Consider the following 15056-nt stretch of genomic DNA (forward strand, 5'->3'; position numbering starts at 1 on the left):
AATCAGTTTTTGCACCGGTCAATTTTCTTCCTGTTAACATGTATTTTATTACCTTTCTTGCTCTTCGCTCGCGGCTTTGTGTTGTCTAGCATTAATAAGCTAGAATCAGATTTGCGAGTGAACTACTGTGCTTGCTAATAACATTACCTATCATTATTTCCATTTTGGGTTGGGTGCTTTGCTTGCCTAAATATATACCCCTTCCTACTTACTGCCTTTCGTTTTATTCCCCAATTTTGTCAGCGGTGGCTCTAGTTAGTTTGCTGATATTGTACTTCTACTGTTTACTAGCTTTTTTTTTTATTTTTAACTTACCTGTAATTGATTGTCGTTGGAATATTAGCATAAAAATTTAATTTGCAAAGCTCGGCTTGGCCTTTGAGTTGGATAAATTCTGCTCTTTTTATTGAAAGTATATGCCAAATCAGATTTTTTTTTCATTTATTTCTCGAATCTTTGAATCGAATTCCTCTGCATATTTTTATACTTGCTACTGGCCAGTTTTCAAGTGTATAACTTAATTTTAGATTTAGGACTTGGCTGCTTAATCAAAAGTTAACCACGTGACTGTTTATTGAGTAAATGAATCGAGTACGTTTTTATTGTTGGTAAGTTCACACGGCCAATTTCGGTCTGAAATTAAGATGCCGGTTTTTGCTTTGTCATGATTAATCATGAGTTTTATTAAAATTCTTTTATTTGGCCTTGTCTTTTACAAGAAGGGTTTTACGAACGAGGATTACATTTAGCTTAATCCAATATTAAGACGGTTTTTTGAAGATTTGGACTAAGTTAAAACATCCCCCAAAGCCGTTTAAGGGGATCTTAGCTTGGTTCTGAACTCCAATTTTCAGCCAATCAGAATAGAACACTTTACAAGCAGCGCTTAGAAAATTTGATTTCAATTGAACGCTGGGGTAGAAGATCGTCTATTTGGGAGGAGGATGTTAGCTTGATCCGAAGATTGTTGTAGAATCATTTTCAGTATAAAATTTCAGACGAAATAGCGAAATTTATCGTACGACGAAAAAATGATGAATATAAAGAATAAATATGATTATTTATTATGATAAATATAGTCCAACTTTGATCAGTTATTTGTCTAAGAAAGGCAATAAAAAACCTTATTTCGAATTTTGATAGTATAACTCTTTTTTTGGAAATATATCGTCTTGTGTATAGTTGTCTCTTTGCTTTGTATATCGCATATTTTGCCCCTCTTCTGCAGAGTTAAAAGAAGAAGAAAATGGAGCTTGTTTTGTTCAATCTGAGATGGATCGAAGTCGCGTGAATAGATTGAAATTGAAGGGAAGGAAGGGACGTAATTTTGGCAAAACTGTACTAACTAAAGGCGTCAATACATTCCACTCGCAATGTTGCGGTGGCGGCGGAGAAATGCAATCAGAATGGCCTCTTTAATCCATCTTTTTGCGTCAGTCAACCCCAACACAACCCAACCGCAGTTTGTATTTTTATTCCCTAATTCAACCCACTTTAAAGACTGGAGAATTAATCACAAGTCAGAAGTAAAGTAGAGTTAGATAGATTGAATTCATCGCATGTGAGAGGAGGCAGGAAGCTTGTTTAATTGATAATATTTCCCTTTTTTACTTGTCCCTGATTCCCATCTTCCATTCCACTTGTAATTTGAGCAGGCAAAGCTATCTTAGAACCACTTTTAGACAAATCAAACACAAATTTAAGCTCAATTTTTTCCCATATAATTTTTCAAATGCATTTGTTTTCGAGCACATTTAGCTCAATGGTGCTTAAATGCTATTTTTTAACAGAAATATATTTGAAATTTAAACGACATTGAATGTTTGATTGATTTTACTTGAAGGATTTTTTCAGATAGTTTTTGGTTTGGTTGCCGTTACATGTTCCATTTGTTATGCATCATTCTGTTTCTTGTTCTTCAGTATACGAAATATAACCGCAATTCTTCAACTCAACGCAATTCAATGTCAAACTATTGTGGCCAATTGAAAGCAATTAGTCTCAAATTTCAAATTACAAATACTATAGCTCGCAACTCGAGTTCATCTGTGTGACTGCAATTCGGAAAAAGACGACTCGGTTCGGAGACGATTGAAAAGTTTTCAATGAATCGCAGTATGCTCTTACTTGCTCATCGAAAAGCGACCTTCCCGCAAGTTTACTATCAAAAAGAGTTCACAACTATCATAAATTGGAAAACTTGATCTTGAAAATCGCGATCCTTTATAAATCGGACCAGATATACGAGATGTCGTTTTGTAATGTTGACAGAATAAATAGTAGCTTATAGTTACTTCAACCGCTCGGAAAATTCTACCCTGTTTCTTTTAAATCGGTTATTCAGACCAATACTGTTATTCTAGAAGTATTGTTTGATTCTCATCCGATCTCATTTTAGTCAGACGTTTGAGCCAATCTGCAAAGATACTGAGTGCACGACTATCTATACATTCATGATCGTCACTCGGTGTGTCCATTATTAGTTAGCAGTCATTATATTCTCTAAACTATTAAGAATACCTGAATGGATTTAGTGTTAGTCAAATGGCCTCTCAATTGATTGATCGAAACTGTTTGAAATTTCATGATATCAGTGTCACAATATCTTCATAGAGCGACCCCATTTAAGAGATAATCATTTTTGTTCAGCGACAGTTGTTACCTCTGCTGTCTTGAATGAGTGGGCAAATAGTTCACAAAGTTAAATTATCTTTTGTTAGAAGTTAACGACCGCCGCAGCGATTTATTGGTGCCAAAATTTTAAAGAAATTTTCCTTAGTCATTTTGCCTAAATTGAGCAAAAAAATTTGCCTAAATTCTTACAAAGAATTGAGCTATACATAAGTTTCTAACTGGGTTACTATGATTCCGGGTACTTCGATGCACCCCCATGTGGGCGGGGGAGGAGCTGCGAATGGAGGCCAGGGTGGGGGTCATTTGCCGAATCAGTTGTCGGTAGTGACGACTGTTAACTACGGGACGCACCACCCGAGTCAAATGGGTCCAAATCATAACATGGATCATTCGGCCCAGTCTCAGCTAATGGTTAGTTAGACAGCAACGAAGCTGCTCATTAGAATTTTAAAATCAAGTTGAAATTTACAAATAAGCGTAGAAAAAGCCCATAAATGAACAAGGATAACAGTAGGCATGTTTCAAAGTGGTGAGATAAAATGAACTGAACACGATGAATATTTGTGGTACCTCATTAGCGTGGAAAACAAAAAAGAAACAAAACTAATACACACCCGAATACAAGTTCCTCCCCTTTTTCAATGGTCGGAACTACAAGCAGCGCGTGAGCGTAAATTTTGTGTCATTAAATGAGAAAGTTTTTTTTTTGATAAAGAAAGATTGAACGGAGGCTCTCTGTAAGTATTGCAGATTGTTCGGCACCAGAGTAATCGTAGGGAAGATGTTATAATTTTGCATGATTTTAAGTTTGAAAAAAAAAAACATTTTTGAGCTATTGTCTTTTACAGCAGAATTATTACAATGGCAGTCAATACTTGGCATCTAAACCTGGAGCAGGCTACATGCAACAAGGACATCAAGCAGGACCCAATGGAAATGCCACAGCTCCGGGGATGAATACAGGTGCTACATTCCAATCAACTGGTGGATCCCCCATCCAGCAGATGAAAATGGCGGCGAACAGTGCCGGACCCCCTCCGAACATGACAGTAGGCATGAATGGAAACATCGGAGGAGGTCCCCCTATAAACACGGGGGCTATGGGAGGAGGAGTGCCAATGCAACACATGCAAGCAGTAGCCTCAAACCCACACCACGCAGCCAATCAGCAGTACTTACAGAGCCGAATGGGCGATTCAAGAGCGAGTTTGATGTATCAGCAAGGAAACCATCCCGCAGCAGCTTCAGGGGTAGCGCCCGGTCATTTCGCGCACCACGCGGGTGCACCGGGGGTTGGCGTCTCTGGGACGACGCCGAGTGCGGGAGGAGGGCATTATAATAGTATGATGATGATGGGAGGGGGCCCAACTCAAGGTCATCAGGGGACGTCTCAGCATACAGGAAATGATTTTTCAGGGCAAGGTAATCAAAGATGTGAGATTTTTTGCCATTATCAAGTACTGACAGAGGAGAGTTTCGCCAGTGCTTTTCGAATTAGTTCTAGAATACGCTAATCATTTTTCATTATTCCAGTTTTTGTGTTAGTTCTTGGACTCTTGGTGCCCTCAGCATTTTATTGGTAGCCCTTGCGTGAAAAATTTATTACTTAGGTGGCCATAATTTTTATTTGATTGAAGCTCTTCAACTGATGCGAGAAAAGAATCTATAGTTTTTTGTAGGGAAGTGCTGTCGAGAATATTTCTGTGCTTATCGAATAATTGCTACCTTGCAGTGCGTATGAATACTTAAGTAATGTCAATTTTAGGGGGCCTTAATGGAAAGAACTGGTGGATCTCAACCATCTACCAATAAAAAATTCACCTCAACCATCTACCAGAAATGAACTGCAACCAAATTTGTCGCCCTTTTGTTCTTTTCATGCTTAATTAAAATAAGACCATGTTCTGTGCACGACAGATTTTTATCAGCTTTAAAAAAGAGTTATTTTGATTCTGCTGATCGAGAGTAGCGTAACAAACGAGTCTAGACAGACAGTCACTCATATACTTACACGAGAATTTTATAAGATATCATATAGTATGTTTTGAAAATAAGTTATTTTTCGCTAAGAATGTAAAGAAGTTTTCATGTTTTTAAAATGACCAAAGCCATGAAAATATCTTTTTCATTTGAATTTTTAGTAAGATGAGCTTGAGAAATCTATTTTAGGGGATTCATTAAATCTTTTCGTTTGTTAGGTATGATCTTGAACTAAAAAACGATTTTGTTCATTTTTGAAGTAATAAGTGTATAAAACGATGAGGCAAATTAGATTTATATTTGAAAATTAATCCTCAGTCTTACGGAGGTAAGTTTATTTAACACATATTGCATCAAAATAAGTTCGCCATGTTTTTTATAGCGAACGTTTTTGCAATTCAGATCAGTTGGTGTAATAAACCGCAGGGTGAGATATGGCTGGCATTTTTGAAGTTAATTTTGATTCAGGTTTCAACCAAACTCAAGGAGACTTCATGATGTCATCCAACGAATACATGGCTTCAAATGGTACACAGCAGCAAAGTGCATCACAGCAATATGCAATGTCAGCAAACTCAGCATCACATCACAATCAAGCTAACTCCATGCACCCCGGACACCACTCAAATTCTGGACATTCTGCGAACCCCCTTCATCAACAAATGGGGGGACCACAGGGCAACGCTCATGTGTCTGCTCTTCACCCTGGAGCTCAAGCGCATCATCCGGGGGTTCATCAAACGGGTTCGGGTCAGCTACAAAATATGGCCGCAGCAGTAGCAGCTGCAACAGCTACCGCTACAGCCACGGCGACCGCCACTGCAGCACTGCACGAGAACCAAGAGATGTTCGGAGGTCCTGGACCCGATATGACACCACACTACAACGGATACGGTTACACGACAAACAGCAACCATTCGGGTCAACATTCGGGACCCATGACTGGCGGCTATTATGGCTCGAATGCGGTGGCATCCGGAGGCATCATGAACCCCCCTGTATCGTCGGTAATGATGAACGGACCCCCGCATCATATAAGGATGCCGCATCCCCACGCGCAACATCCGGCAATGAGAGGCGCCACACCGCATCAGTACATGAATGGAATGGGAATGTCGATGGGTGCGGGCGGGAGCTACATGATGGCAGGACCCCCGAAGACATTTTCCAACATGCAGCAGCAGTCTATGTTCAAGGTAAGAAGAAGATGGTCTCAAATCTAAATGAGCGAAATAACTTGCACGGTTTGAACAGTTGATTACATCCAAGATTTTTATTTTTTAGATATCGAGTAACACTGGCTACCCTCCTATGCAGCAACCCCTACCTGCTCCTAATCAAATGCCCCCCGGTGGAATGAAGCATGCTGCAATGGCTGCCCAGTTCCAACAACAGCGTCAGTTAGCCCTTCAGAGACAGAACTCCGCAAACCAGCAACTCATGCATCCTGCAATGACTCCTGCAGGCTGTCCGCCTACACCTAGTGCAGTCTATTCAGGAATGAGTCATCAAGCCAAAGCGGCAGCCGCGGCCTCGATGTTTCCAAACACATCAAGCTACGTGGGTTCTTCTCACGGATACACCGCCTCTCAAATGATGGCAGCTTCTCAAAGCCAATCGGCTGCAATGTTACAGCAGCAGCAACAACAACAAGTAGTAAACATGCAACTTCATCACCATCACCAACAACAACAGCAAGCTATCAGACCTCAAGCACAGTCGCCGCATTTCTTATCGGCCAATCATCAGAGTCCCAGCAACACTAGGACATCTTTTAATTACCCGAGCCAACATAGTCCGGCAATGGTAACGCCTGGTGGTTCCCAAAACATAAGTTCACCAGCCAGTGTTACGGTCATTGAGCCAAATCAATCTCCAGCCGCCGTTAATTCCTCGGATATTAGCTGGCACCATAACACCAACGGTATCCCGCCTAAGCATGATGGAGCCTCGCTAAAGAATCTAGATCGAATTGCGACGCCACCTAAAAACGAAGAGCTAAGACTGATGTTTCCACAAGAGAAGCAAATTCTAATAGAACCATTCCAAATTGACCACGAAAAGGGAAGAATCACACGCACGTTTTTCATCAATGAGACGATGGGAAACAAATTGAAAAACGTCCAATCTGGAGCCTCGATTGACATTCTTTTGAAAGCGAACAGTAAGAAAGACGAGCACAATGTGCAAATACCGGAGTTTGCGACAATATTTCTGAACGGAACCCAGTTACAAGGCTGCAATACAACCTCTCAAGGCAGTGGGATCACGAAACCGTTCTTGCTTCCGAAAGGGCTGATAGCGATCGGCAATAACGATCTAACAATCACTACCTCCCAATGCTGCTGTGTAAGCTACGATTGATCGCAACTCAATTTAAAAGTCACTAAATTAACAGTTTTAGCTGGTCGAAAAAAAAGGCGCCATATTAGCTTAGATAACAATCAAATACAAAAAAAACCCACCCAAAATTAGTAATCGGACAAAAATTAAGTTTGAAGAATTTAATCTGAGTAGTTTATATCATGACAGATGGTAACAAATAGATTTTTAAATGATTGACGAAGAAGCAAACGTTTCATTTGGCGGTTTTCTGATATATCTTCATTTTAAAGTTGCTTTTTTATTTTTGCCATCCAAAGGGATACGAAAGAGTTTCGCACGACTTCTTGGTCACCCGGGGAACACAAAGTTTTTTGTTTCAGTTGTTCTCGTTTGAGTTGAGATACGTGCACAGGCCGACTGTAGCAGAGGCTCTCAAAACCCTCATTGCAAAACGAAAGCTAGACTGCGATAGAGCGATAGAAAAAGTAAAGAGTATGTTCCGAAAGAAACCCAAGTCGGAAAAGCGACAGCCGGGAGGAGCTGATTTTTGCTCATCAACCGGAGGCGTTGGAGGAGGGAACTCCTGGACGGACCAGAACCAGGATGCGGACAGTAGTCCGGAGTGCTTGGACCATTCGGTGCCTCTCACTTGTCCCATTACGAGGCAGTTGATAAGGTATTATTGCAAGAATTTGAAAATTTAAACAGATTAAGCCGAAAGCTGCAAACGTTCTCCGAATGTATTTATTATTTTTTTTTTTTTTGCAAATTTAAGTGAAAGAAACGGTCTCCAATGCACGGACTGAATAACTTAAGTAGTTCTTCTCTTTTCGTTTCAGGTATCCAGCCAGAGGTGCCCAGTGTGACCACATCCAGTGTTTCGACCTGGAGAGCTACTTGAGGGCCAACTCGGACAGACTGACGTGGAAGTGTCCCATCTGCAGACAGCCAGCACTCATAGAACACGTCATTGTGGACGAGTACCTGGAGAACATCCTCAACCAAATCAGAGAGTGAGTTGAGCTGAGCATCGCTTGGAGTCTTTTTTGTTATACGGCAGAGCCGACAATTAGAATACACTCCTTCCACAATATCATCATTTACATCTTAATTCATTTCATATAGATAGATTCAACGATTGATTGAGCCACCTAAAATGAACTAATATCGTAGAATTTTGAGATGAAGATCGACTTGGCGCCTAATCTCATGACAGAAGGTTTAAATGACCGAAAAATTTCAACCAATCAACTAGTCTTTATTGTCACCAAATTTATTGCGCTAGACTTTTACTTGAGCTGAATGTTAAAATATGAATCCAGATTTTAGAATCCGTCAGCGTGCTAATCTTGGTCAAAAGTTACGCGTATGCTGTTTAAATTGCTCATAAAATATTTGAAGCTGGTTTTCCTCCTAAAGATGGCTAAGAATATTCCGAGTTGATGTGTTTTTTTTTCAGCACCGACATCCGAGAAGTGAGAATAGACTGTAACGCAGACTGGAAACCAATCGGAGGAGGAGGCGTGAATGAAGAGCTCCTCAAACCGAACCCCTCATCTATTTCCAATCCCACAACTGCTGCTTCTGTCAGCAATGTAAAGACAGAGCCGGGAAACGCCCCTAGTCAAGGTGGGATACTTCAATCGGTTGCAATTATCAATTGATTAATGGAAGCAGTTTGCAAGTCGGCCTCTCCGTCGTGACGCTGGGGGTACTATCATGGCCCTTTTTCGCAAACTAGAAAAATTAATCAGGCCAGAACAGTGTTTCTGCGCAAGATTCTATGTAGCTCTTATGTTGGCCTTTTCTCGTGAATGAGTTTTTGTAAATGTGTTTCACAATCAAAACTACAGTCACGGGACATAGAAGTTGCAAATTTTAGTTTTCAAGTGATGAAATGAACGAATTTTATTTTCACATGATTCATGATTGAAAATTTGACAGATGATGGATGAAACTTTTTAATTGAATTTATCCGTGCAAACGCCGTAAACAATTATTTTCAAAGCGTTGCTGGGGAATTTAATTAGAGTGCGTCGAGAGGTGTTCTTACTGCCAAGAATTTTCCGTAAAGAGTAAAAGTCGTTTGAAATTTACACTCAAAGTATCCGTTGGAAAACTAAAGATATAAACTAGGACCTCATATTGGTTTCAAATTAGAAAAAAAGAACTAAACATTTTGTTAAGCTCTAAGTGAGAAGTTGACCGAAACTTCGGCTATTTATTTCGTTAAATATCAAAATTTGATTAATTTTTTTTCGTCGTTTTATTTCGTAGTTTGAACCTATAAGAGCCTAGCTTGGATCCTTGACTTTCCAACGAAAGCTGAAAAACTTAATCAGGCCTGGGCAGTGATTGTGCAGAAAATTTGGTTCTGTCAGGACATTAGTCCTGCCAATCATAAATTATTCAGTAAATTCAAAGAGCTTTAAGAAGCGCATGTATTTCTTTCTTTGAAATTCGAAAGTGAGATTTTTCAAAAACAAGTCAGTATTTTTCTTTACTTGCGTTCATTGACTCTTCCAACTGTCTGTTGGCTATATTCTAAATCTATTCCACAATCAAAAGTACAGTCACAGGACATAGAAGTCGCACCGTTTTGTTTTCAAGTGATGAATTGAACGAATTTTTTTTTTCACGTTTCTGCCGTTTTCTCTAAAACTACAACAGATTCTTGGTTGAACTTTCGACATACGACAAATGAAACTGTTTATTAGAATAAAAGCGGCTAAAAAACCAACCGTAAAATATTTTCAAGGAGTTTTTTTGCCATTTAACTAGAGGGCATCAGAGAAATCTCCTTTAGTCACAAATTATTTCCGTAAACAGCAGAAGTAGTTTGAAATTTTAGACTTATAAGTATTCGTTGGAAAGTTTAGGATCTAAGACAGGCTCTCATGTAGGTTTAAATGTATATAAAATTTGATACAAAAAAAACTACTGAACTACGAAATAAAAATTAAATCAAACTTTGATATTGTACCAAATAATAGCTGAAATCATAACAGCTGAAAGTTCTTTTTTCTCTTCTTTGAAACCTATATGAGGGCCTATTTTAGATCTTTAGCTTTCAAGCGAATACTACTAAGTACAAAATTTTAAATGAATTCTGTTTACGGGGAATTTTTAGCACTAAGAACACCCCTCTGACGCGCTCTAGTAAAATGCCAGAAGAAAACGGCAGAAACTTGAAAAAACTTTTGTTCAATTCATACATCACTTGAAAACTTAAAATTGAACTTCTTTGTTCCCTGACTGTGTATCAGTCTCAGTGCCTGATCATCAATTTCTCAAATTAATCGGAGTCATTAAGTTTGCTCTAATACAAACAAAATCGCATTTGTTTCCAGTAAAAGGTTTGTTCGCATTGTCAGATCGGAATGAAATTTTACATCAGGACTTATTCACATAATCGAAACAAATTTGCTTGGCATCAATAACCTAGTAAAACCACTAGCTACAGAGTAAAATTGAGGTTTGGGGTCAGTCAACATGATCCCTCAAGTTGATGGGTTGATGCGAATTTCATTGTTTTAGGTCACCAGCAGAATAACATCAAGCAGGAGGTGAAAAATGAACCCAATGTGAAAGTGGAGACGGGCGGCGGCAGTTTTACGCCATCCTTCTTTGGCACTGCAAGTGGACAGAATGTTCCGACAAGCTATGCAGATAACAAATACTTGAATCCTCCGCCGATCAAAGGTAATTACTTGTTAAAGTCTAAAGTTCCTCTCCGACGCGGATCAAGTTCCGTGAATTATTTCATGTCGAAACACACACCTGATAAGGCCTGAAGCTTTGTAGTCAGGTGACGTGCATTGCCTATATTCAGCAATAAGACAGCCTATGTGTATATGCAGAGTTATTGGTAAGCGCCTTTAGTTTTGGATACAAATGTTTTAATATTTGTTCTGCGTACTTTTCACGATCATCATCAAATAATTTTACGCAAGCATATAAATGAATTCGACGGAGTATTTTTCAGTTTCTGCACGGCTTCTTTTGCGAAAAATGTTTCCATGTTTTTTTCTGTAAATTCTTTGTCTAAGCCTTTTTAAATTTGGATAATTTTGCTGCGCTCTCAAATGTGTAGGCAGAATTGTGTAATGTTAGTGTGATTGTGACTGTTGTAGCAGTGTGTTCTGGGGCTGAAGTGGCAAGTTCAGTAGTGGACAGTCACTGGTCAGCGGACATGGTGGCCATACATTCGGCCATAAATCCAGCTGCTACTGCTGCGGCCTCTCAACAGCAACATTCGCAGAATCAGCAGCTACTATCGTCGGCATCAGGAGTTGTGTCGTCAATGACCTCATCCAACTCAAGCATGACCTCAGCCAGCTCAAATGTCAATACATCACCCGTGAGTAGATTGAATCAAAATAGTGATTTGACCACAAAGGTCTCAGCCTCTCAATCTAAAGGTCGATGGTTCAAGACCCAAAATGATCCGTGCTTGTTGATTGAGGCTGTTCCAGACCAGAACAAAATCTAATTTTGCCTCTAGGTCTAAGTCAGAGATAGGACAGCTGTTTTGATCTGGATATTTTGTATGTTGAGAATTTCACTGAAGAATAAATGATCTTACATTACAGCATTTGCCCTGCTTTGTTGCCCTGCTGATTTTGAATTTATTTTGGGGGAGGGCGGATTTTGTCGACCTTTTTTTTAGGTCGACCAAATTGATTTTGTGAAGCTCTCCGAAACCACTATAGAGATCCAAATGTGATAAATTTTCTGCGCTGCAGGCAAATTTTTGAAAAAAGGCGTTTTTAGGCACTTTGTTGGAATTATTCGACTAAAAAATCGCGTTTTTTCGGCGCGTGCTCCCCCCTCAAAATTAGTATATATTGGCGCCCAAGGTGCCTTAAAATTTTTTTAGCGTGCGTCACTAAAAATGGATATCACAAAATAGTACAAAGGGGTGACTCTTTGGGTCGGCTGGGAGTCAAATCCCTGAGGGGGGCGTCCGCCCCCCCCCCCTAAATTCGCTACTGGTTTCTTGAACCTAATGCATTCTGTGTAGATAAACCCTAGTCACCTTCTTCACACGTCTTATGGTACGACTGCAACAGTATCGAACGGCAACGACCACACACAACATAACACATCATCTTCCTCAAACAAGCGAAAACATCCCTCAAGTGAAGACTCAATGAGCCAAATTGAAACAACCGGATCAAAACCAGCTTTATCCAGTATTAATATCCAAACCAACGACGACCTATCTTCTTTGAATCCTCCGGCTGCCAAAATAGCAAACCTAACCAACGATAATAGTTTAACTAACGGTTCCTTAGATTCCTCAGCTTTCGATTCTTCGTTTGATCCTATGTCGTTTTTCGGCGACGACAACCTTCTTGGAGATTCCTTTGGACCTACTGACGACAATTCGGTGAATACCAGTAATATATTTGACTCACTCCTTGGAGGAACCGTATCGTCGCTGGCTACTGATCAGGACCAAACTGGATCCCTGGGCCTAGGAGGAGGTCAAAAAGAAAACACTGACATGGGATTGGGATCCGGGTCGAGACAAAATCGAAACCAGTCAGATGTGTTGGCATCTTCCGGACAACATAACCAAACAGCAGATGGTTCTTCTGCCGATGTGCAAGCACAGGGTGGTAATCCTGTGGACGATTTCGAACTGGACCAACTTTTGGATCAGAACTCGAACACCGATTTTACGGTCAGTTTTACACAAGTCCTGTCTAAAAGCTAACTTATCAACCAACTTTTCGTACTAAGTGTGGGCTTCTTATGTTTTGAAATATTAAAAAGTCAACCAGTCATTGTTGCCTGGCAGTTATGTTCTGAATCATTTTAAACCACCATTTCTCCTTACGATAGTGATTGAATTAGTATTGAATAGTATTATGTGGTGTACATTTGTTGTTGGATTGAGTAATGCTGATTTGTTGGTTGATTTCAGTTTTATGACGACTTCGGAGACATCGATTCCCTGGTGGCGGACTACCTGCCAGGCGGCGACCAATCAAATCTCTCCTCTCATCAGACGCATCAACAGTCACATAATATAGAAAATGCATTCCCCAAATCGTCCGCCGATGTGTTGCATGTTAAGGAATCCTTGCTCCCCAACAAACTCGGCTCGGGCGAAGATGGCGGAGCTGTAAGCGGGCTAGAAGACTCGGATAACGAGACGAACCCGGCTACCAACGAGCCTCCCGATGATCTGCTCCAAATCCTAAATATGTGAAGAAAGCAAAAAACAAACATTACAAAAAAAAACAACTCTGTTATCATCTCTTAATTTAAACCAAATAAACATCTCATTTTAGGTGAATAGTATGTTCTTTCTCTGGTAAAATAGAAATATGAATCTTTTCTAGGTGGTAAACCATAGTAGGGCTTATTTTGATGATCTGATAATTTTATTTTTGTCAAATTTATAGTCATAAACTATTTTGCTCAATCAAGGCAGTAAGTTTTATTATTTTATTTTCGTTAATTTGCTAGTAGTTGTTCGAATCAAAGTTATTTATTTTAAAGTGTAAATAGCTTATAGGTGCAATTTTTTTTTGTAATAATTAGTTATTTTGTTCTTCTTTTTATTATTGCATCCGTATGTTTCCAGCTGAAAGATTTTCCATCCGAAGTCAAACAAAAAGTAATTCATCTAGTTTTATGATTATGACTCTGTATATAATTAATTTAATTTAGGTTGAATTTATTTTTGGAATTTTCCATTTCTTAAGCCGTGGCGTGTTCAGGAATTCAACGTACCTCGAAAATTAAGTAAGAGGAGGGACCGAAATTAAGTACGGGGAGGGACGGATTTAAGATTGAGTGCGTACTGATGTAAACTAGCCATTGTCAGAATATGGTAGTCTGGTATTTTTCGATTTCTCTAAAAATAATGACGAGCAGACAACCTTCCTTTCATGCTTGTCAGTAAGCAGACAAATTCAACATCATCAAATCTGATCAGATGGGCTAACACAGGCTTTGAAGTGTCGTTTTCAAAATTGTGATCAAACCTAAACTATAAAAAATGAGTTAATTTTAAAAATATTTTGATGCTACCACAAACTACAATTTTAGTTTGAATACATTGCTATAAAACTAATTATCTAAATAATGCAAAAACTAACGCAATATCAAAAAGGCGTTACATAAATTGTCTTTTCTTTTAAAAATATCATTCGTGTGTTCTAGGAGTCAAGCTTAGCTATTTTCTGCTGAGCCAGGTTATCGTGCCTTGCTTCTAGAGAAAAATCGCAGTGAAGAAAAGCGATTTCATGATTCTCTTCTTTAGCATATTTTGTTTGCAAGCAAAAATTAAGTTAACTTATATTCTACGTTACAAGAAGTTGCTGTCGCGACTTTCTGTTTCGCCATTAATCTTAGATGTTTCTGTTCGACAAGTAAATAACTGGAATTAATATTTTTTTTCAACGACAGCTTGCCTTTTATATGTTTTCTCCACTCAATGCAATGTTGTGAAAACTTCAAATTAAACACATCAAATCTTGGTAAAAAAAAGGAAAAAAATGAACCCAAACTCGCAACCATTGGTAATTGCACTTCAGCATTCTAAAAAGCGCCACAATTGAAATTTAAAAAATTCCTTTATTTGCTTTTCGAGTACTTAGCATCAATCAAAATGCAACCAAAGAACAAGAATGTACTCTGCGGCGTAGTTAAAATTGCCGTGACTAAAAACATCAACTTAGTGTCCTTTCTGAAGGACTCGCTAAGAATTTTTGAACTATTACTTGCGATCTAAAACTTGAGATAGTAAACAAGGTCGATATGCCTTGAGTTTTTTTGCCAATATTTATGAAGAAATGATCAGTTCAAATGATTTTTCCTACGAAAACCTGTAATCAGCGCAGTTTTCCAAAAAACACTGATTTCGTGGGAAAAATATCACCCTATTAGGATGACTAACAGATTGCGGACAAAAATTGGAGTTGCCACACTCGTTTCTAAAACTTTAGGAGTTGCTTGAGGAGAAGAAAAATTATAAATATTAAATACAAACAATTGAAATCAAAATTGATAAAAATCACCCTGAATTTGATACAAAAGTAGAGTGTACTTACAACACTATACAAAGCACCACAAGTTAAATCAGAACAATTCCTTTGTTT

The 15056-nt window shown here is 39.0% G+C and overlaps 1 protein-coding gene across 2 annotated transcripts; it reads left to right on the forward strand.

Annotated features, from left to right (window-relative positions):
• The first annotated feature begins 356 nt into the window (after positions 1-356).
• LOC134848882 (uncharacterized) lies at positions 357-13647 on the forward strand. 2 transcript variants are annotated; one of them, XM_063866398.1, is made up of 11 exons: positions 357-3045; positions 3486-4056; positions 5083-5810; positions 5899-6963; positions 7320-7615; positions 7779-7952; positions 8399-8568; positions 10477-10641; positions 11073-11299; positions 11963-12628; positions 12872-13647. In XM_063866398.1, exons 1-11 carry the CDS (start codon positions 2863-2865, stop codon positions 13157-13159), a joined length of 4533 nt encoding a protein of 1510 aa, XP_063722468.1. In that variant the 5' UTR covers positions 357-2862; the 3' UTR covers positions 13160-13647. The 2 variants fall into 2 exon arrangements, with proteins under 2 accessions (XP_063722468.1, XP_063722467.1); XM_063866397.1 differs by having other exon boundaries at positions 358-3045; positions 3483-4056.
• The last annotated feature ends 1409 nt before the right edge of the window (positions 13648-15056 follow it).

The sequence above is a fragment of the Symsagittifera roscoffensis genome, chromosome 6 (assembly GCF_963678635.1).
Source record: "Symsagittifera roscoffensis chromosome 6, txSymRosc1.1, whole genome shotgun sequence".
Taxonomy (NCBI): Eukaryota; Metazoa; Xenacoelomorpha; order Acoela; family Convolutidae; genus Symsagittifera; species Symsagittifera roscoffensis.